The sequence below is a fragment of the Pieris brassicae genome, chromosome 12 (genome assembly GCF_905147105.1).
Source record: "Pieris brassicae chromosome 12, ilPieBrab1.1, whole genome shotgun sequence".
NCBI lineage: Eukaryota > Metazoa > Arthropoda > Insecta > Lepidoptera > Pieridae > Pieris > Pieris brassicae.
Genome location: NC_059676.1, coordinates 11156563 through 11181030, shown reverse-complemented (window position 1 = coordinate 11181030; position 24468 = coordinate 11156563). Strand labels below are relative to the sequence as shown.

At 36.3% G+C, this 24468-nt stretch overlaps 1 protein-coding gene and 1 long non-coding RNA gene across 4 annotated transcripts; one reads left to right on the top strand and one right to left on the bottom strand.

The window, feature by feature from the left end:
- The first annotated feature begins 4603 nt into the window (after window positions 1–4603).
- Window positions 4604–23565, top strand: LOC123717383 (choline/ethanolamine kinase). Of its 3 annotated transcripts, XM_045673340.1 has the most exons (10): window positions 4604–4900; window positions 5068–5218; window positions 5967–6038; window positions 15930–16051; window positions 17952–18078; window positions 18163–18315; window positions 18555–18734; window positions 18825–19151; window positions 19219–19299; window positions 21390–23565. In XM_045673340.1, the coding sequence occupies exons 1-10, from the start codon at window positions 4617–4619 to the stop codon at window positions 21702–21704; spliced, it is 1812 nt and encodes a 603-aa protein (XP_045529296.1). In that variant the 5' UTR covers window positions 4604–4616; the 3' UTR covers window positions 21705–23565. The 3 variants fall into 3 exon arrangements, with proteins under 3 accessions (XP_045529296.1, XP_045529298.1, XP_045529299.1); XM_045673342.1 differs by lacking the exons at window positions 4604–4900; window positions 5068–5218; window positions 5967–6038 and adding exons at window positions 13273–13461; window positions 13984–14236; XM_045673343.1 differs by lacking the exons at window positions 4604–4900; window positions 5068–5218; window positions 5967–6038 and adding an exon at window positions 13274–13461.
- LOC123717384 lies at window positions 6591–10422 on the bottom strand. Its single transcript, XR_006754811.1, has 3 exons — window positions 9627–10422; window positions 9270–9401; window positions 6591–8786 (listed from the first exon to the last, which is right to left on the bottom strand). It is a non-coding gene; the product is annotated as an uncharacterized LOC123717384 (long non-coding RNA).
- Window positions 23566–24468: the final 903 nt, after the last annotated feature.

The following is a 24468-nucleotide window of genomic DNA, read 5'->3' as shown; positions in this document are numbered from 1 at the left end:
TCTTAATTAAGTGATGTCACTGTGTTTGTTTAAATAAATTATTTTTAAACTAAAAGTCCGTTGCCGTTCCTTTACTCGCGCTCCCCCCCCCTTTTCTAAAGTGCACCGAGCCGAAAACCGAAGCCCTTCCCGAGGATATGAAATAAATCGCCCTTTATGTACCTGACTGTGATTATATTATATTAGGATAGTAGAGCTAAATAAAGCAAACACTAAATACTCTAGTCATAAATAATGCGATCATTTTAAAACATTATAATAATAATAAAAAATTGTATCATTTTAATTTTAATATACTATACTCTTACTATTTACTGACAGCAACTACCCTAATAGAATAGACAAAATTGTAATATCTTTATCGACTGCCTATTCCCTTTTGGGAAAAGACACTAGCTCTAAGTTAAGCTTTAGACTATCGACATAACTTACCCCGATTGGGAATTGTTATAATATACAAATAGTCAGTAGCAAAAAAATGTCGGCTATCACCCTATTGGGGATGGACCTTAAATTAAGTCAAATAAACTGACCAAATTGACAGCTTCCACCCTTTTGGGTTTATTGAATATTTTAATTATTATATGCAAAAAGGTTTTTTGCGGGTAGTCGTAACGATAACATCGAGTCCTCAAAAAAAATAATATATATATAGTTAATCTTAAAAACATACTATAAAAAGTAATAACTAGACAATATAAGTGGACTATATTGCTGCAAGAAATGGAAAAAAGGGGTACTACTGTCAAGCTTTTGCAGACGACGTGATCATGGTGTTTGTCGGAGAATCAGCATTTGAAATAGAACGACATGCAAATGCTGCTCTTGCCTATGTAATAGATTGGGGTAATAAAAATAGACTCAGATTTGCTCCACAAAAAACCCAACCTATGACTATAACTAAAAAAATAAAATGTGAAAAACCACGTTTGAATATGGGCGGAGTATCTGATGAAATAAAAATACTTGGGTTGATTCTCGATGCCAAATTGACCTTTAATAAACATGTCTCCAATATATGCAGGAAAGCAACAAACATTTACAATCAATTAGCAAGGGTGGCAAGGATTGGCTGGGGTTTGCATCGAGATGTAATTCATATTATTTATACAGCAGTCATCGAGCCGATAATCCTATATGCAGCAGCAGTCTGGGCACCAGCCACTAAAAAGCTAGGAATCAGGAAGCAATTAAATTCAGTACAACGAGGCTTCGCACTGAAGCTCTACAGAGCTTACCGAACCGTATCACTGCACGCCGTCGGACTATTGCCCCTAGACCTTAGAATCCAGGAGGCAGCTGTGCTCTACGAAGCAAAGAGAGGATTATTTCAGTCAGAATTGGAGGGTGATCTAGAGCAAAGAGTATCATGGATGCGTATTCCTCATCCCTCCAAAGAACCTGATATTAAATTTATGGCATATAGAGAACAGGAACGTCCTGGGATAGAGGCACTAGCAGTAAAAATATAAACGGACGGAAGTAAAGTAGACGAATTGGTCGGAGCCAATGTTTCCTTATGGAAAATGGGGACGAATTTGAGACTTATAGACTGAAATTATCTTCAGGTTGTTCCGTGTATCAAGCTGAACTGGTGGCTATTCTTAAAGCAACTCAAAGGATCCTTTGTCACCCAAAAGCCACCTACGGCGTATATAGTGAGTCCCGATGTGCACTCGAAAGCATTGCGGAGGGTCGCTCTTTCAATCCCTTTCAATCCCAAACAAAAAATAGAGCTTCTTTGGGTTAAAGCGCATGCGGGTGTTGAGGGGAATAAAAGAGCAGACCAACTGGCAAAGCTGCGCATCTAGAAGAGGCACCCGTGTACAATAGATTCCCCATATCGCATTTGAAGGACTGTCTACGTGGAAACACGATAGAAAAATGGAATCACAGATATCGAAACGGCGAAACCGCTGCAATAACTAAGTTATTCTTTCCAAACGTTATTTGGGCCTTTTCGATAATTAAACAAATAAAACCAACGGGATTGATTACCGAGATGTTGACAGGTCACGAGGGATTCTTGTCGTATCTTTGCAGGTTCAGGTTTAGACAAAGTGCAGGCAGCACTACAGCTGTAGCAATACAGCTGAAGAAACGGTGTTGCATGTTCTGACCGACTGTCCAATGTATGGATACGACAGAACAAGCTATGGGCATGGAGGTGACAGAGACGAGTTTGAGGGAAATAATGTTCAGCATTAGGTTAAGAGGCATCTTTCTGGGATTTTCTGTCAAAGTCATAAAACAAGTTGTTAATAGAAATAGATAGTAGTGTTTAATCATCTGTGTTAGGAATACCATACGTAAGCTATTAAATACCTCCGACGATTACATAGTCGGGGAATTATCTAGAATTATTATATATAAAAAAATACATAAGTGGACTATCTATCTTTGGAAAAGATCTAGTAACTTTGTGGATAAAGGAATAAATACAAAAAAATGGTGACAAAAAATAGTTAACAATAAAACATGTGCAAGTAAACTGAGAATCCAGATTGGCAGATTTTGCACGTGGTTATTTTGGATCTACGACCGTGTTGTTTTAACATAATATCGCATACGGTCGAGGTAAATACGTAAATTACTGTAAAGAGCATTTATTGCAGTGACATTTTATACTGTCATTGTCTATTGTTAAAGGAGCGTTTATTACTTTACAATTTCGGAATTCTTTATATTTCCTATACTAAAGGAAATCATATAAATAATAATCTTTAAATGGAAAAAGCGTACTATAAGGAAATAAGTTATAATTAATGGTTAGTACATCCATTCGTCACAAGAGGGCAGTTCCACCTGAAATATTAAATATCGTACTAAGCATTCAAGTATATTAAGTACTTTCAACAAATACCCAAAATGGAACCTCAATTGAAATTTCTTTTCGAAAAAATGGAGGAAATAAAACAATCTTTTAAAGAACAAAATGAAGAACTGGCTAAAAAATTCACGAAAAGCCTTCTAAACACTTTTGACGAAAAAATAAATCCTCTTATAGCCAAAAATCAGAAACTAAAAGAAGAAGTGAAAAGCTTTCAAATGCTCGTGCAAAACTTGGAAAGAGAAGCAAGAAAGAACAATGTAATACAACATGGCATTCTGGAAAATCACACAGCTGAACTCTGGAAAAACGCAATAGATGTATTAAATGAAACAGCACGAAGAAGCGAAGATGTTCGATAGTGGGATCATTGGGAGATTGGTAAGCTAAGAAGACTTGGCAAGAAAATTGGAAACAAAATAAGACCAATCCTGGTCACTTTTTCTTTAACATGGCGTAAATACGAACTTTTAAAAAATAAAAAAAAAACTTTCCTCCAAATGTATATGCAACGGAAGACTATCCTAAAGATGTCATCTTAAAAAGGAAGGGTCTAAAACAAAAGAACAGGAAGGGGAAAATCGCCTTTATAAGGTATGATAAGCTGATAGTAAAGGAGAAAGAACGACAGACTCTAAAAGGAAACGATCACAATCCAAATCTGCCTCTGAAAATAAACAGCAACACAAGGATATCATAACGGCTCCCAAGAAAATAATCAAACCTATAATATATTTCGCTCCAGAGTAAATTCAACGTCAGGACTTGGAGAATCTACCAACTAAAAAAGATAACAAAACTCAGATTACCGGAAAACTGAGAACATACACAAATAACAATTACCACGCTAACAAAACACCCCCCAATCCGGCTGGTCCCCGTTGGGAAAGCGACCACTACCCTCCACTACATAACACAAATGAAGAAGACGACAACTAAGATAAGATAAGATAAGTAAGATCCCTATCATCCAAAATAAGACAATTAGAATTGAACTATGCACTAAGGAAAATCGATTGGGATGTTATAGGGTTAGCATATTTTGCCACTTTTTATCTTTCGTCAGGACCAGGAGCAGCCCTTTTTTGACACATGACAGTCATCTGACTCATGAGCTCTCTTAAGACGTTGCTATAAACTAGCAAAATTTATGATTTCATAAATCCACGTGCGTCGTCATAAATATAAACTCTTCATTGAAAGTTTTAAACAAAACACGTAACGTATATGCACTATGTTATATAAATATATTTAAGCGCCCCTTTTGCCAGGCGGGTTGAACGGTAAATAATTTGTCACCAAAGAATCAGAACAACATAATTAAAACTAAGAAATAAGTCCTTGTGGTGTAATGTTGGCCTACTCAATGGGGCTATGAATTAATATAATTTTTACAATAATAGTTTAATAGGGTAAGTTGACTCAATTTCATCGAATGATTAAACGAATTTAGTGATTTAGTGTGAGTGCACGTTAGTCTTAAGTACTAAACAGTGGTAATTAAAATAATATTACAGAAGAACAGAGTGTCTTTCCTTTAATAAAGACTATAAGTTATTATTTGGAACGTTTTTATGTTAAATATCCTTTTTAGTAATTAAAATAATTATAAATAACTTATTGGTGTTAAGTTAGGCTATGTTGTAATGTTAAATAATGTTTTTGTGCAAAGACATAAAAGAGAGTAAAAAAATAGGTTTATTGCAACGATATTTCGTTTGATAGCCCATATTAGGTATGCTATGACGTCTGTCAAGTTGATTGATAAAAATTTTCGAGTTCATGAATGTCTAATACGTGGTTTCTGGAAAAATTACTAGTGTGCGGATACGCAATTTGTAATAAATTGGAAATTAATGGGAAATTTCACCGGTCTTTCAATAGAAAGTTTGTGAGATATGGGATAATGCGGTCGGCGGGGACGGATGGTGTCGGCTCTTCTTCGAGCAGCGAAGGGGCATGGCCTAGAGTAGGAGGCCGACATCCTCGGCCAAGCGAATCTCTCACGTCTAGCACCATCGACACTGCAACTTCAACATCACGTCCGTCTTTAACTTCTTCCATTTCAAGGTAAATTTAAAAAAAAAACAAAATTAATTTACACCGAAATACGTTACTTTTCAATAACGTATTTAAAATAGACACTTTTCATAATGGCGTGGGCTATTTGATGCTTTTTTTCCAATATTGTAGATTGTCATTAAATAAACCTCCAAGCGTTATTGATTATATTTTAGATTTCGATCAGACTTCGAGCAGTTGAAATGCAAGGCCCGAATCTTCGGTGAGTCTATGAATTTGTGTCGATGCATCGCTGATGACTATAACAAACGACTTGGGTTTATGGAGAAGCGACTAATTAACTTAGAACAGAGACAAAGGCTTACGGTGGGTGTTACCACAAATATTTGGATGGTATATATATATATACCCTTCCTGCACACTGTTATAATAATAACACAGTAGTATGACATAGTTTTAGTAAACAGTCTCACCTAACCTATCCAGATTCATAAACATTCTTTACACAGATATCCAAATATGTTTCAATATTTTGCTAGAAGTTGTAGGTAGTTTAGTATCAAATAGGATGCCTATTTAATTTTTTCGAATTTTTGCCTAAACATGAACTACTGATTTTTTTTGGATGGAGCGTCTTTTTCCACGGAATGCCCGATTTGACCTACTTGATTTGTTAGTTAGTTAGTTGAATGAAATGTAGCATTATCGACAGAAGAGATGTGGAACATGTTATTTTTATCCATTTCCGGCAAGAAACCAGGGATTATATCTCTCTAGACATATAATCTTCTATATACTTTTTATGGGATAAGCGTTGCTATTTATTTAAGTTGAAACTGTTATTTTTGTTAGTTTCGGTGCAAACCCAGTGCACCTTTACCCTACACAAGAAATTTGCCGAGAGCAAAAAGACGAGATTTGTGCTAGGAGAAGAAAACTTTAAAGCGTTTGAAAGCTTTTTAATTCGCTGTATTCCCTTCTTGCTCGAGGAAATCACCTATTTCCCTGATTCATCGTGCATCTGGCTTTAAAGCCTTCACCCTCTCAATTACCAGACACCACGCGACAGCTAGGAAATAATAAAATATCGCTTATGGTTTTATATTATCATCAGGGTGAGAGCAACTACTCAGCCATCATACAGAAGAACCAGAAGCTATCACACAAGACTAAGCAAGACGTTAAGGTACATCTTAACCATTATTTTCAACCTGATTAAGTTATTTAGCAAGAGCCGTTTCATTTTTAAACGTTTTTATACGCTTTTATCAATCATTTTATGTACAATCTAAAATATGGGAAATGTCGTTTGTACCCTTTTTATTAAAGGGGTACAACGATCCTAAACGATTTGCAAAATTTGAAGTCAATGTGCCGTTGAATACAATATTTTTTACTTTAACAAAAATTTATATATTATAATTTTATATCTGTGAAGTTAGTAGAGCTCTTACCAGTAGAGCACAGAAGAATTAGAGTTCTAGCAGCACAGGCCATAGATTTATAGTTCCTGATAGTTTTTAGAAAGTGTTCTTGACTTTTAAGTCCAGCGATTTTTTTTTTATTCGTAAAATGCTCTGTCAGCATCCCGATCACAGTAGAACGTTTCTTATCGATTTCGATAAATAAGGTCTCATTAAGACAACTAATGAAATTGTAATAGTTCAATATCATTTAAATCCAAAAATAAAAAGGTTAAATTATAAAAAAGAAGAGTGAGAGGAAACGAAATAATGAGCATTTTTCAAACTTTTTACTAAATTAAATTAAAAAACATATTATACAGACATGGGATCTCCGCGGTTTCTATTAGATGTCTAGGCAACACAATTAAAGCCTAGGCCAGTACTCTTCCTCTTCTCTCAGCAGAGCATACCTGTTTGATGAAAATTGGCAATTTTTTCACTTATTTTATAAAACATTCAGAAAAATTTAAAAAAAAATTATATTCTGTTTGTCGTGGGCTTCCCCTCGACGTTCGAACCGGTAGTATGACGTTGTAATCGTCATTAATTGCGAATCATCATCATCATATCAACCACATACGTCCACACGTCTAGACGTCCTCCCACATAGATTTCGACAAATAACGGCAATTGGGAATAATTTTATCCAATATGGGGAATGGATTTTTTCATGGTATAGCAGCCACGGTTTGGATGGATTGGATGTTGGCCTAACGACGACGGCGCAAGCGCCCACTTATCGTTCGATATTTCTGTCGAGTAGTTGCAGAGATCCTTTCCACGATATATAGCCAGAGCTACTAAGAATCTATACACTGCTTTTAAAAATGAATGTGAATTTATGATTGCCAACATATACGAAGTCTTCTTAGTCATCACTAAAAGTTTAACCGTTTAAGTGACGTTCCACATTTGTAGATTTTATCTTCTTTCTCTTTCTTCGAGTGGAAGATAATGATCTCCTATCCAGGGTACAAATTGGAACATTCCATTGTGCCGCGTAGGGAAGTGCGCGTGCGTCAGAGAGGATATTTGTTCTCGCCGCCTCGGACACTCCAACGTATGGACTTATCTATCATCTGGCTACTGCAATGACCATCCACGATTCTACGCCTGTCTATATAGGTACCAAGGTAGCCGAAATGACGAAACTTATCGACTCATTGAGCAATTCCAACTGGCTATAGATTGCCTGCTGGTTAAAATCCCGTCTGTATAAGTCGTGATACTTGGTGACTTTAACGCACACGGAGCTGTGGCAAGCTTCAAGCAAGACGATGTAAATAATTGTATCTCTTGTATAGTTTTAATGTAAATATTAATACTGCTCTTACTGCTTAATGAGAATAAAACAAAATTTATTAGATTTACAACTACTAGCGTGAAGCGAGATATTCCTAACCTGAAAGTAAAAGGTAGTGAACTAAACTTTGTTGACAAAACTGTTTTTCTCACATAGGGACTCTTTCGAATAGGCTAAGCTCTGCGGCATATGCAGTCAAGAAAATCCAACAGTTTACTGATATGGACACGGCTAAAATTGTGTATCACAATAAATAAACAGCTGGAGAATGACCGTGACCGCGACCGCCGTGATTGGTAGATCAGTAGACGTTCGTCCCGCGCTGTGTACGATGCGCAACCTTTCCCCCACTCCCTTGTTTAATGCTCGAGAAGTTTGCCGGTATCTTTATAATGCGAAAAGACTTTTTCCCCAAACTCATCTATTGTTACGAGCTAAGAAATCGGATAGAAATCTCCGTAGATCTCTTCGAGGATTTATTTTTAAATAAATCCACTATTTGAATCAAAACAATCACTATTCACACTTTATCTCTTTTATGTTAATCTTTTGGAATCGGAAATAGCAGTCTCAAACAATTTCTTCTTAAGTTCAATAATTAGGAATATTCTGGCACTTCCATAAACACAACAGTTTTGATATTGTCTTTGGTCATCCAGGTTTCGTTTTCTCTTCCTCCTTGATTGAGGTATATAAATTTATTAAATTATCATCACTTTTGGATATATTTAAGTGTAGTTCAAACTTCTCACTTTCTGTCTGTACTCTCTGAATCAGTTTTGCTCAGTCATGTCCATTTGATGCCAAAAGGGTGTTGTCATTGCCATCTCCAGTCACCTATCCATCTTGGAGTCTTCGCATTATATATTCCCCACATATATAAACAATTTTTCAGGATTAAATGGATTGGAAATCACATAGTTGATCCTCACAAGCTATGTCCAGTGAGGAATGTTTTTAACCGTTTATTGACTATATGTAACTTACTTCATCTCTACCTGGTGCCATGTTCTTAAGGTTTGTTGGATTTCTGACTATATCTGCTCCCAGAGAATTTACATCTACCTTTGAGGGAGACATTTTATAAGTATTTGCAGTTTTGGTAAATACTATAGTTATCAAATTCAATTCGGTGGTTTATATCAAGGCATTTTTTTCTCTTTTGCTGAAAAGAAAATATTTATTTTATTACTACTTGATTACATAGGAAACTGATAAACTTGTGTAAGATAGCACCAATGTTTATTCAGTAGGTAACTTTAATATTAAACATTTGAAAATAATTTATGAAACTGATTCCTACTAGTAATTTTTTTACTTGTTCAAACTTGTAACTTAAAAAAAGATTTAATTTGTCACATTGTGGTGTATTGTTCATTTTCAATAACTAAACAATATCAGTAATTCCTAAGAAACTTGCACTCACACTTCTTGTGTATTAACATTATTATAAATAATTATTATTATAATAAATAATTTTCTATATTAACTAAGTAATTAATATATTTTCTATTGGCTTGCCTATTTTTATATGGCTGATTGTGAAGTGTTATTTAAAAGTAATTTATCTAAATTTACCATTTTCTTTGCAAATAAACTATTTATTATTAATTTGGTTAAGAAATAATTAAAGAAATTGTTTGCTTACCATTACTTAGTTTACTAAATTTAAAATTTCCAATGTTCATGATCAATTTGCTTTGATAAATTTAAAGATTCATTATTTTCTTCCAATATATTTAGAACTACTAATTAAGTTAAATAGTGTCTGCTTTCACACCTGAAATATACAAATAAAATGTACCATAATCTTACTTTATGCTTACAAGCAATACACTTAAATGGTATAAAATTTACAACAAACAAGTATTGTAAATATTTTTTTACAGGTTATATTATTTATTTTAATACTTTTTATGTTCTTAAGGTTAAGCGCCTAATACTGAACCACATAACCCTATGAGTTCTAGAGAATACTTTAATTTCAGGTGTAGAATATATATACCATAGTACTCGGTTTGCATACAAAGCTATGAGATTTTTACTGGATCACTACACATCGTGCCACAACAGATACTTTAAAGACACTTGCTGAATGCAGTATTCAGCAACTTCTTCTTCCTTCCTTCTTCAACTTTGTCTTATTTCCAAAGGTAACATAATAGTAATATCATTGTTCATTTCTCTCCAGTTTCCTAATCTGACCTGACCGTAGTATTCTTCGTCGAAGCTACCTGCAAGTTTATATACATCAGCATTATTATCTTTTCTTAAAAAAAATTAAAAGCATGTTATTGCTGTTACGACAGATACGGTTTTCGGTTCTAACAACATTGGTTTCCGCAAAACTCCATACACTGCAGACAATATGGTGAATACATTTTCCACCACTTTACGAGCTCTGCAAAGTCGGTAGTCGTATATTATTTCTTTCGTTCATGATATCGTGCATATACTTTCATAATATTTTCGGAAAGTGCAAAAGCTTCATCGCCAACAAAATAAAATGGAATTTCTTCTGTTCTTGCTGGCGAGGCAGTGGCTTCAGGAACGTTTAATGCATTATTTTTTAGTTTTTCTTTCAATTCACAGTTGTTGAAAACCGTTCCATCGGATATTATTTCTTGACATCCAATGTTTACTTATAGTGTAAGATGCCCATATAAAACGACCTTCACCGAGTTGTTTATTTGATGAAACGTATTTTATATGTCAATAAATATATTGCGTATGGGTTGTCTAACAAATTTCAGTCCATGATATGATTAATTAAAAATTTTAAAAAAATATATTTTTTTAAACATTTCACCGGTTTGATTATTAGACAAATTCTATATCAATCGAAAGTCTGCAGCTCATAGAATATGCAAACGTTGAGTTGCCTATTCTTTTCGGTCACAACTCTCGGGTAGCCAGGTATAAACAGGTAAATCGATACTAGCATTTTGCAGCGGTCTGATTATTGAATTAAATGAAAACGAACATTATTTCATTATGAACACGATGGTATAGGGTTGCCTGCGGAAAATCAGTCCCGAATTCCGGTTGTCGAATTTTGAACAGTGAAATATTGCTGCGAGTGAATATGTGACTGAGAGGTCCCAACCAACCATCCCATGCGATAGAAGAGCACACAGCATAGCAGCTGTTTAAAGCTCGCCCATTTAAAGAAAGAGAGGGCGCATGCTATTTGTTCTTGAATATGAAAAGGATAGCGATAGACTCGTATATACTGTGTCTCATTTTGGAGTAGTTTATTATGAAAATAGAGGAATAGTTATTTAATTTTTTTAGTCAATTAATTATTTGTGTGTATATGTTTTATGTGACACTAAAGTATATATACATTTTTAGTAAAAAAGGTTATAGTAAGCCATATGTAATACTAATCTTGCAAATTTTATCTTTATTACTAGAAGACAAAATAAAAAACAACAGTTATAAAAACTTCTGTTTATTGTACAAAAATATAAATATTTAAAATTATTCAGGTTCCGAGTCATCGGACATATAACTATGATCTCCAACTTCTGAACCTTCTTCGTCATCACTCTCCGTTTGAATTCTTTCGACAATGTCTTCTATTTTTAAAGTTGTATGATCCCCATTGTGGATCCGTTGCATTAACCCACATGGAATTTACGAATATATACCACTATGGTATGGAGTTGGAGTCAAAGCCTTTTATTTTTTTTAAACTGCTCGCTGCCTTTAGCCGAGTAATTTTTCATAAAAATGCGATATCTCGCATCATTCACGTTGGTGCAGTTCTTGATACCATACATACTAGCCGTAAATTACTAGCTATGCTGTGTCTTCTTCTATCGCATGGAATGGTTGGTTGGGACCTCTCAGTCGCACATATTCACTCGCAGCAATATTTCACTTTTCAAAATTCGACAACCGGAATTCGGGACTAATTTTTCGCAGGCAACCCTATACCATCGTGTTCATAATGAAGTAATGTTTATTTTCATTTAATTTTAATTCAATAATCAGACCGGTGCAAAATGCTATTTTATTTATTTTTATTTATTAACACTTCGTTACATTACAATATAAAAAATTGAACATAATCAAATCAAAAAGAGGGCAACTGGCGGCCTTATCGCTTTCGAGCGATCTCTTCCAGGTAACCACTGTGAGTAAAAAAATGTATTAAATTACATACGATAGGCAAGAAGTGAAAAAATACATGTTATACACAGTTATTAAAACAAAACTCAATAGGAACAAAAAAAATAATCTAAAAAGATGATACATAGAAAGTAAAAAGACATATAAACCACGATAATTTAAGATAAGTCTCACGTCAGTTAGTAGTTGGAAAGAAAGTTAGAGATACGATGTGGACAGGTAATATTTGTACAGAAGAAATTTAAAGGAAGATAGAGAAGGAGCTTAGCGAATAGGGACGGGAAGTGAATTCCATAGCCTAACTGCGGAGACCTTAAAGGAATCGCCAAGAAAGGAGGAGTTATGCCATGGAATTTCAAGGGTATAGTTTTCGGAAGAGCGTAAGCTATAATTATGGGCTCCCAAAAATTTGAAGTCATTTTTGAGATAGGAAGGAGTTTTCGGGTTGAACAGGGTGGAATATAGGAGATGAAGAAAATGAGCATCACGTCGCTGACGAATTGGCAACCAGCCTAGCCGCTTACGGAACGCAGAGATATGATCGTACTTTCTTAGACCGAATATAAATCTGATACAGAAATTTTGGAGACGATCCAGTCTATTTAGCAATTCCTCGTTAAGATCGGAGGAGCAAGAATCGGCGTAGTCCAGTAAAGGCAGAAGGAGAGATTGCGCCAGTGAGGTTTTGGTACTAAAGGGAAGAAAATTACTAAGACGTCGAAGGATACTGGAGGCACCGTATAATTTTCGGCTAACTTCTTTAACATGCTGCTCCCAGGATAAATTTTGATCAAATAAAACCCCCAATTTTTTTACTGTACAGCTAAAATTTAAAATTACACCGCTGCAAAATGCTAGCATCGATTTACCTGTTTATACCTGGCTACTCGAGAGTTGTGACCGGAAAATAATAGGCAACCCAACGTTTTCATATTCTATGGACTTCAGACTTTCGATTGGTATATAATTTATGTAATAATCACACCGGCGAAATGTTTAAAAAATATTAATTAATAATATCATGGACTGAAATTTGTTAGACAACCCATATGTAATATACTTATTGACATATTAAATTAAATACGTTTCAAATAGACATTTCGGTGAAGGTCGTTTTATATCGTGAGCCTATACTATTACAAAAAGTTATTTCATCGCGTCAACAACTGGTGTGAGGAGTCTGGCAGTAATACGAGGCTGAAAAACCCCTTGTTCAATCGATTGCGTCTATGCAATGCAATGTGAAAAAAAATATATGTCGAACGAGTCGATGATCGACTGTCATCTTAGAAATTCCCATACTTAAAATGAATACACTGCATCGACTCCCCGCATTCTTTACAATTCCTATTAGAGAACATTTAATTTAATTTTTGTGTATATATATCTATCTTAATTAACTTGCGATTTACAAAAACCTATTTAGAATTAGTTGAAATTTTATATGATGGCAACAGTACCAGCTGTTTAACTTCAAGTAAGTGTTCTTGGCAAACGCGTCAACAGTGCGCGTCAATTTTCTAGTCTCGACTGAACAGTGAATTGACGGCTCTCGGGACTCGGCTCTCGACAGTTTGGATTTTTAGCTTGCGCAGTTTGGACGTCTAAATGTGAATAAGCACTGGTGTATTTTTGTAATTGAATTAAAAATATAAATATTCTGTATTAACTTTCAAAAAGACTTCTTGAAAACGATGGCTAAGGTAATATTTTAAGTTCCAATAAATCCTAAGCGGTAAGGCTTTCAGTTTGCAAAAACGATAATTTGCTTCGCGAACATCAGACCACCCTGTGACGTATGTATTATAATAGAAATGGTAAATGCAATATTATGTATTTGGTAAACTCAAAATAAAACAACTAAATAACGTAATCTTACGGTATAATGATAATAAAATCACCTTTTTAATAATGTTGGAAATAAATAATACCTATTGTAATATTTATTTGTTTGTAAAGGAAAATAATTACTTTAATTGTCATTTTTTTAAATCAAACCCCGCTTATATTTACGGTATTTAGATAGAAGTAACAAGAACTAAAACCTTATTGAGGTAATTCAAGTATACTAAATGTTATCGCAATACTCTGTATTAATAAATACGTTTGCATTTATATAATGAATATCTATTAAACAAATTTATATCCAAATAAAACTTCAAAGTTAATTTCGCTTAATTATTAACAGCTTCAAATATAAATACACAACGTGAATTATTTTACAGATTGCGTCACAGTTGTTGAAAATATTTGACGGCTGTCAATGTCAAAAATCAATACATTCACGCACACATAGAACGACGTACCGGCGCGAAATTAACTGATCGCTGAAAAACGTTAAGAACCGTGTAAAAAAAATATTTTTGTAATTCAAGAAAACAGTTTTGCTTTAAAATGATCGGAATAGGGACAATATTAAGAAAATGCTACCAGTTAAAAACACAAATGTTTGTGAGGCGTTATGTTCGCGAGTTGGAGGTTTGTTTCCATTAACTAATTATTTAATCACGACTTAACTAGAATTATCATTTTTGTGGAAATTTTATATTACGTCACAGGAATATATCTTAAGGTTTTCAAAGGATTGTGGTTGCATTTGCCTTGTATTTATCATGAAATAAAAAAAATACTTTCATTGTGTTGGAAAATATATAGTAACAATGTTTGTCATCTAGGAACAAATACGTTTGCATAAACTTGGCTGTTGTATTTTATTACTGTCTGACTGATAAGTAATTCTGAACAACAGTTCTCTTATCTAATACATTTATATTACCACTATTAAGTACAATATTTAAATGTTTTAGCTCTTTATGGAAATTCCTTCTTCGCTTACAGTATCCTAGACCTGGACCTAACATTTAAAATTTTTGAACTATTTACATTATTTAGGAAAGGAGCTGCAATAACAATTTTTAAATCTTACATTTAATAAAATAATAATGGAGAATGTACAAGAAGGTTGTTATTTTTGATACCAGCTTTAGAATCTAGTATTAGGATTTCCGTTAAGAACAGTTGTTAGAATCCCAACCCAATGGCATTGATTTCACTTTTTATGTTTGTGTTATTTTATCAGTGCTTATATTAATTTATCAATGGAAAATTCCACTATATGATAGTGTCAATTAGTAATCATAACAAGCTGTGCTCTCAATTAACTAATTGATTAAGTGTTGTAATAATATAGTACCACATTGAAAAATATGTGCTTTAAAACACTACACTTATAGGTAGTATGAAATAACTAAAGAAATAATATTTTGGTCAAAGTATTTTTCAGATTAAAACAGATGTTTGTTTCAATAGCTCTGCTATTGTACTTATATAGAATGTGTTTTAGAGCACTCATTTATTCTAGAGGCTCTAACAACAGCATGTTGAATTTATGATTGTCCTTGATGGTACAACGTTGGTAACCACATAGCAACATAATCCTCACTATGTGTTACCTGATATCTTATCATAAATTTTACTACAGCACTGTAAAGCAATTAGTTTATTGCTCTTTATAAAATGAAAAGAAAACAAAAAACCTTTGCTTTTTTAAACCCATATCAATTACCAAGAAAGTACTGTGTTATAACTTTCATATTTTTCTTAATTTTTTAAATATATCTTTTATATAATCTAGCCTATTTAAGCTATTTAACAATTACAGTCTAACATAAAACAATTATATGGCTATATGGGTGCATTATGTTTCTTTGAATAGTGAATCCTGTATAGCAGCAATTGACTATATTAATTTGGTGCTTTAGTTTTCACCAAATCAAGGCTCAAAAAGTGCCTCCCAAGCGTAAAAACCACTTATCGTATGGCTTGTGCAAGGTGAAGGCCAAAGATATTATTCTCGGATATGAGTGAATGACTTTATAAAGTACTTTATAACGGCCATAAAATGATATGGCACATGCCATCTATTTATTAACTCTTAAAATATTATTATTTTATATATTAATATCATTTTTATACAGATTGTTCACTTATTTAAGAATGTATTAGAAGAAACTTGCATTTTGTAACATTAAGTAAACTAAACTAAACAGTATGGATGACAATTTGATAAACAATATATGTATGTATACAATATTACAGCAGAGGATACTATTAATTTAATGTACTTATGCGATGGACATCTGTAACCTTTATTTTCCCTCGTCGCTTACAGAAACTACAGATGTGCGGAAGCGAGGAAGAAATGCGTGAAGTGGCTGGAAGGATCTGTCGGAACTACCTCCACGGCGCCTGGAAGACTGTAGACCCCAGAGACCTAGACTTTAAAAGGATTAGGTAATGTAAAGTCTTAGAAAAAATAAATCTTATCTCATTCACATTCTCTCTTCAGTTCACACAACTTAACATAAAGATAAACGTGCATACTATATTGGAACCAAATAAGTCGTCAAACAACTTCTCTCTTTCTAACAGTAAATATATCATAAACACGGTCCTATCTACACAATGAGAATAACTTAAAACAAGATTTTATTGTTTCATTTCTCCTACATTTTTAAATAACAACCTTATTTAAAATATTTAAGTGTTTATTGAGCCATTTGCAAGCTGTTGTGTGTTGATAAATGATAAGCAATGCCCTTTTCTGACTTCTCGAAGAACGTTACGGGCTTAACGCACGAAGGAGGTATACTTACTAAATAGAAAAGATAGATCGCAAAATATTATTATAATAAACCGGATGTTAAAATGAGTAATAACTTGCAGAAATTATCAATGTTGTTTGTAAATAATGATTCCGGCTCGAGACGTGTTTTGTTGAGCCTTGAAGAATCGCGACGCAATATATTTATAATAAGAAAACATGAAGGACCGAGAGCGCTTTACGTATTTTTTCATGTATAAAATCTAATAGTGTGTTAAACGTGGATTCCAACAATAATTTACAAATATTCTTCTTAGTGAAATGAAACAAATAATGAGGGCGGAATAGTATTATCTGACCTTATCTTTGATTGACAATAACATAGAGTAAAAAACGTAAATACAAGGCGTCCGCGACCTTGAACGAGCCGTGAGCCCAGCAGCGCAAGGCACGCGCGACACGCGATAAGCTGCATTCTGACTTTTATTTTTTACTGAAACACAAATCGTATTTTAAAGAAATACATTTTTATGCCAATTTATTTTTAATGGACAAAAATATAGACACGCATAGATTTGAAAGGATTCACCATCTACACAATTCTTTAAATAACTTATTAGGTATTAAAACTTATTGTTAAACTATATGTTAGTAGTAAATGATATGTCTAAAACGTAAGATACGTGAGTTAGAGAGTTGTTGAACGAGGCTTTTAATTTTTCATCATCGTCGCTTTACACAGAATCCAAGATAATTCTATAATATATCCTCAAGAGCAATAGTCGTGAGTTATAGTGAGCAATGTCATATATGTAAATATAAAAAAGCGAAACAGGTATCTTTCCATTTATGATTGGCAAAGCTATTCGCCGCCGTTGCTTTTTATGATCGTGCTGAGGAAAACGAATGCAAGTGTCACCTTCAGAGGTAATGTACTGTTTATTGTAATTAAGAATTGTAAATACAAATGTATCACAATTTATACAGTGCCGTTATTAAAACGACCTCAACGTACAACTCTGAGACCAGAAGGTTGATAAAAACGCTAAACATTTGTATGACTTAATCTTTTAAAATCGGCAGCCTTCGGTCGATGCTCAATCCGAGGAGATTGTTGTGACAAACAAGGATCTAAATACAACACGTGGTACAACTACGTCTTAATAGTGTTGTTATCAGCTGTACTTTTCCGATGGCCCACATTATATGATTCATAGCTAAATAAATAATGTTATCTCCAATGTTCATTACAAGTGTCTTCAGTCGATTTGATGACAAAGACTGAAAGGATTCGATAGGGCCATTTGCTTTGTTAACTTGGCGTTTATGAAACGCAGAATATTTCTTAGAAATTGCTTTGACGAACATTAATTTCAATTGCAATGCCATTTGAACACGGTCTGATGAAAAAACGACCGCATCAATTAAAGACACCATTGTGAATATTTATGCGTTGGTTTAATTTGCGCATTGGTATTTCACACCTTTCAATTTACGCGCTCAGTATTATCGTGGCGATGCCTCAATAATTATCTGAACGCCGAACCAGAGATAAAGCTAGTTTTAGTTATACTAAGATATCGATTCCAGCGGAGGCCTGTCCAACTTCTTGTATTACGTCGCTTTGCCGGAGTCGCGGGCTTCGTATCGCGATGCGCCACAGGACCGCATCAAGACGCTCAGCGAACACTCTTTTTCTCTAGACGAGCCCAAAAAGGTACTCCACTCGACCGTGCCACGTATGGCATAGATTGTCCGAAATCCGAATGAATTGTAAAGCTGAGCGGGGCCGCTTTCCCAGGTGTTGCTGCGTATTTACGGCCAGGTGCACGGCGAGCGGGCGATGGATGCGATCGTAACCGAATCTGTGATATTCACGTTGTTGTCCGAGCGGCGTCTCGGGCCCAAACTGCACGGGGTGTTCTCTGGGGGACGCATCGAGGCATACATTCCGGTATATTATAGTGTTATATATCTCTCTCCTCTATTATATTTTATAAAAAATGCACATTGCCACTTTAGAGGGACGAGACCCAAACTTGCTTTGTATTGTTTTGGAAAAGGTTCCAGCAGTTTGGCGAGCGTCTATTGTCCGTGCTTTATAGTATTCGAAATAACTAATATTTACCTTGTTCAATGCGAATAAATACAGAGTCAGAGATACTTTGACTGACTTAATATTTTGAAACGTAGGCGCGATCCCTCCTCACCAAAGAGCTATCAGAGCCAGCCCTATCCATGAAGATAGCCGAGAAGATGGCGGCCATACACTGCATGGAGGTCCCGCTGTCTAAGGAACCCAACTGGCTGTGGAAGACCATGTCTAAGTGGCTGCGGACCGCTAGAGAAGAACGGTTCACGGTGCACGATCTGGTACGTATAGTAGTGTGCAATGAATAGCTTCGGCTCTCGTCACAAAAGTGAACTCGCTGTAATATCAATAATACCAATGGTTCATTGTAGAAAGGCGAGGAACGCAAAATAATGGAGCGTCTCCGCTCGGTCGAGTGGGACGCGGAGATCGAGTGGGTCCGGAAGCTGACCAACACCGTCAACTCTCCCGTCGTCTTCTGCCACAACGACATGCAAGAGGGAAACGTGCTCCTGGTCGAAGAGGAGACGAGCGCGGAAGAAGAGGAAGGCGTGCTGGTGCAGACCTATCCCCTGGAAGATTCGAGCGACTCGGTGTCCTCGAGCCTGTCGGACCTCGGCGAGCCGCGGCTGATGCTGATCGACTTCGAGTACTGCGCCTACAACCATCGCGCGTTCGACATCGCCAACCACTTCCAGGCACGCGTCCCGCCCTCTGTCACTCCGCCCGCCGATTGACGTTCCGCTGACAGTTTCGTTCTTGCAGGAGTGGAGCTACGACTACAGCAACTCCCAGCATCCCTTCTACTTCGAGTACCTGGACCAGGAACCCACGCTCGAGCAGAAGGTAAAGCCGCGAATAGAAAAATGATCTCACTCCTTTGCAAGTATTGCTTCGAAACGGATAGCTTTTACGCTTTCATCGCTCGACCGCATGACTCAGTCTTTCTCTAACTTATGTTTTGACTGACCGGAATGCCCGTCGGTGAAAACGTTCGTGACGAAGAGCGTCGGGTGCGGTGTGGGTGTGAATTTTGTTCTAGAGCCGGCAAAGCCACCGTTACGCCGCTCGTGAGATTTTGGTTATTTATAGCCGGGGATGAGGCGCGAGGAACACGCTCCGCGTCCGCCTCAGCCCAGGCTCGCTCGGCGCGAGGAGGAAACGGTTCCACCTAATGTCGCCTCGCCGCCCGTTTAAACATTCCGAGAGGACGTACGGATAGTCTCTTGCGACGAACGTTAGAGCAAGTGTAGAACTCTCGTAAGTGTAAATGGTCTCCCGTATCGTGTTCTCGAAGATCTCCGAGCGAAGACCGCTCGTCGGGAATCAAAATTTGTTTAAGAGAATGTTTCGATTGGCAATGCTCTCTCCGATACGGCAGAGCGGCCCGAGGACTTCCTTCTTGACTCGTGATCGGTGGATTTCTTCACCCGCCTGCTCGTTTCTGATATTAATTTCACTTCTCACAAAAGAAGTTATCTTGGAGAAATCCACCGGTCACACTATTTTTGGTTTCCAAATACAAATATTATATTTAAAATGTTATGCACTCTGAGAGAACAAAGTGTACGACGTTTACCAAAGACGATCAAAGTAATAGACTAAAAATGTTCATATAACAACGCGCGATGGCGACACTTGAATCTAATCCGAATCGAGAGATCTTTAAGAATCGTCGGTCTGGGGTAAACCGGCGTTTACCGGCACATGCTACTAGATGGGGCAAGACTTAAATTTCAATTATAACTCAGACGGAAAGGGTGCTACCTGCTAATAGCTGTAGGATCGTATTTATGCCTTTAACCACTATTGATTTAGTAGTATGTTAACGCTAACAGCAAAAGAACAAATAGACGATTAACCACCAAGTATAATGTATACTAAAACCTGTTCTCATAATAACAATTAACTATCTGAAACGAATAAGTTTATTTTTTTTTTATTTTTTTTATTTTTTTATTAAATAGGGGGCAAACGGGCAGGAGGCTCACCTGATGTTAAGTGATACCGCCGCCCATGGACACTCTCAATGCCAGAGGGCTCGCGAGTGCGTTGCCGGCCTTTTAAGAATTTGTACGCTCTTTTCTTGAAGGACCCTAAGTCGAATTGGTTCGGAAATACTTCAGTGGGCAGCTGGTTCCACATAGCGGTGGTGCGCGACAAAAATTGCCTTGAGAAACGCTCAGTCGTGGAACGTCGGACGTCGAGGTGATACGGGTGGAATTTTGTATTTTATAATTTGAAAATCGTATGTGGTCGCCGTAGATTATGAAAATTACATTGAACCTACTTATCGATTCGAGACAAATCTTTCCATAATAGATTATATTATGTTATAAAAATGTATTTCCTATGTCAATCCAAGATCTAAAGGTATAAAAATGAAAATTATAGTAAGCCGTATCATTACAATATCGATCAGTAGATCCGCGAGTATCAGTTGCAATCACGGCATCGTTTGGGACTCTTGCTTTTGAATAATATTACAACGTTCGACGGAGCTATTCATTTCGGTTTTGATATCCATCGACAAAATGTGCATTTACGAGAGCTAGGCCTTTTTCTAATTAATGTCTATTAACTTTAATTGTCTTTGCTATTGCTAATGGGTGCTATATAAATTAAATTTATAAATGAAGCCAAATTTCTGAATTATGAGATGTTTTTTTTTTCCACTTCAAATTAAAGATTGAAGTGGACATTACTTTCGTTCGATCATAAAAGGTAAATGGAGACGGTTCCGTATGATTGGTTAAATCGATAGTCTGAAGACACTTCCTCTTCTGCATCTCGAAATGGCGAAAGCGATCCCGACCTCAGTGTTGAGTTTTGTGCCCAATTCCGACGATTCGTGCAAAAACAAGATTGAAGTCGCGATCGCTGCCTGCGGAGATCGTCGTGCATGCCGGCGAATATAAAGGTCGAGGGCTTCGCAGGAGATCTTCATAAAGGAGTACCTGAAGGCCTACCGCAGCGGCTGGGCGCGGGCCGGCGGGGGCCCGGAGGCGGAGGCGCCGTCCGTGGCCGACGTCAACCAGCTGCTGGGCGAGGTGGACGCCTTCCAGCCCGTGAGCGACCTCTTCTGGAGTCTCTGGTCGATCGTCAACGCCTCCAAGAGCCAGATACCGTTCGGGTACTGGGAGTTCGCGCTGTCTCGTCTGGAGACCTACCTGCGGTTGAAGCGGGAGCTGATCAAAAAGGAGAAGTGCGGTCTCCCTCACAAGAGGAAAATCTGCGAAGTGGACATATGAACCGGCGCCGGACACACCTGACACGCAGTCGTGTCCACCTGAAGGTTCTCAGCGAGACGTTCTTTTAACCATATTATTAGTTAGCGAGAGACACCCCTCCGCCGCCAGGTTCTTTTTTAATCTTACGACTGGTCTTTTTAATCCCGAATAGAACTGCACAAATAAATATAATATTTCCGGGTTAGAAACTGAAATTCGATGAAACGTTCATTTTCAATCACATTTGCTACTGAATATGTTCGTCGTGAATATTTAAGTCCCAAAAAATAAAAATGAAAGAACTTAAAATTGACCGAGACCTCGCCCTTAGATGTAAATATTGTAGATGTTTTGTTGTCGTGTACATATTTCGAATCGGACGTTATTCGTAGAAGCCGACTCGATCTTCGATATTCTATTTATTACACGGTCTCGACTAAAGTGAGCTTTCGTCTCTTTCTGCGCAATTGCGTTCTAGCTTAGGAGAAGAGCCAGTCGTTGGGAACCGGTCAGAAACAATCGTAAAAAGACTGATTGAGACGGTAACTTTCTTTTCTCTGGTTCATTAGCTCGTCGACGTAAAAATAAATGTAAATTCCTCGTCGAACAAATAAACTGAAATAAGATTTGGTATAAGTTGTAAATAAATTATTCCTTAGGCTTCGTCCCTCGCTCGGTGCGTGTCGGGCGATACGAAATTGTGTAAATCGATTAATTTATTAAACGTTTTCAAAACGTCAATCGTCACCGCTAGATGTCGCCTTTTCAAATCGGAGAACACTAGTAGAGAAACAGATTTTACACTATGAAGCCTTACAATTATTAAACGAAGTATTGGATTGTATATTCTATACATATATACATAGGAGTTGGAGGAGTAGGAGGCGAAAGGGATGTGACTGATGTGCGAGCGGACCTCGGGCCGCGCAGTTTGGGTCCAAAGCGTCGCAGTTCGCCAACTCGAATATGTGACGCACTGAACTGACATAATATGGCTACTAACAGGCATTCGATGTGACACGGACGCGTATAGGGCTTCGGCACGTTTGCTGACTTTGTACAGTGCTTCAGAGCAGCTATGTCGTTGCTCAACGACACGCCGTCCCGAGTTTAAAGTCAGTTCTCTGTCTGGCTGATCCTTTTCGATATTTCAGGTAATAGTCGAGCTGAATCTGTTCATAAATTATGCCGAGTCATTGACGCTGTTAAAATTAAGTATTATCCAGTATGATAAATGTAATATCCCGCTTGAGCGTATTTGCTTTTTCTTCGTATATTCGTTTACATAAAGCGAGTGACGGATGTACCCGAAGAGAACGTTAGTCGAAGCGAATAGGTAATACGTTATAACCTCTCGCTCTGCATACCCAAGCAATACTAATAAGCACACACGACTAGACGATATTTTGAGTACTTATATTATACAATTATTTTTATTGTTTAATTTATTAAATTAAATGTGTAATACGAATGATAATTGTGATGTTGTAAATAACCGTAATTTTTAGCGACGTCATTCATCGGTACTCAATTCTAAATTTCGAAATATATACTCCGGTGCCTATAAGTAAATAGGCCACTCGCCGAACAGAACTTTATTCGTCCTCGTTTATCTAGGTGTTGTATGTTCAAAATTAAAAAATAATCCTGACGCACAGTCCAAAAAGCTAACATGAAATAATATCTATATATATTAACAAAAATAGCTTTTGTCATTTCAAGGTTTTCTGTGATTTCGATTTTATTTAATTATATTAATATGTTATGTTCTGATATATTGTGACGGTACAAAGTGAGAATGTAAACAATGTGTACTACTATTGTGATGTATGAAGGACATTTTGTATTTAGTGCTGGATTTTAATAAAATGTTTTAAATATTTTTTTTTTATTTTCTCCTTTTGTATAGACGTATGTATATAAGATATGACGTACCTACTGCATTTTACAAAATTTCTGACAAATGAAGAGCTTTTCTTTGAATGGTATAAGATTATTGACAAACTTTTGATAATAGGTTAGGGAAAAAGTTTCTTCACATTTTTTAAGAAAATTCACAACATTGTTTAATATAGTTTATTTACATTTAACTAAAGTGTGTAGGTACCATTTTGTTACCACACCCCTTCTGTTGATTAATTCCGCCGCTATCTCTCAACTTCTTCCTTTAATCTCATCAGTTGTCCGCAGTAGTGTTCAGAATCGATGGTCCTGCTTGGTGGTAACAGCTCATATGTGTGGTGGACACACCAGTATCACCGGGTTTCGCACAGTCTGTCAAGTCTGACCGGCTTTTGACCACTAACTTTTCCCGCACGTTCTTGTCGTACGTGATGGTTCTTCAGCTACGTCGTAACTACTGATATGCCGATCTTGGCCCACTTTTTCAAAAATGGCATACATTTTATCCGTAATAGGGCGACCAGAGCGACGTGTATCTTTGACATCAAAATATCCCGATTGAAAACGCTTAAACTAAATTTGTGCTACTCTCACAGACACTGCACTAGGTCCATAAACATCGCAATTTTTTTTCGCGTCATGCGTTGCATTTTTATCTTTTTTGTAGTAAAACTTTAAAATGTATCTAATTTCTACATTAGATTCTTGACAGTAGGAAAAATAAATAAAAATCACACATTTTCCTAATTTGAATTGGGAATTGTCTTCTTTAAAATTTAAGCTTTTAATGCAAATAAAATATAGCCAAAGAGATTTTATTAATTTACAAGTTCATACGTATTATAATGCGAAAAGACCCAACCTAATATATATATGAACTTCT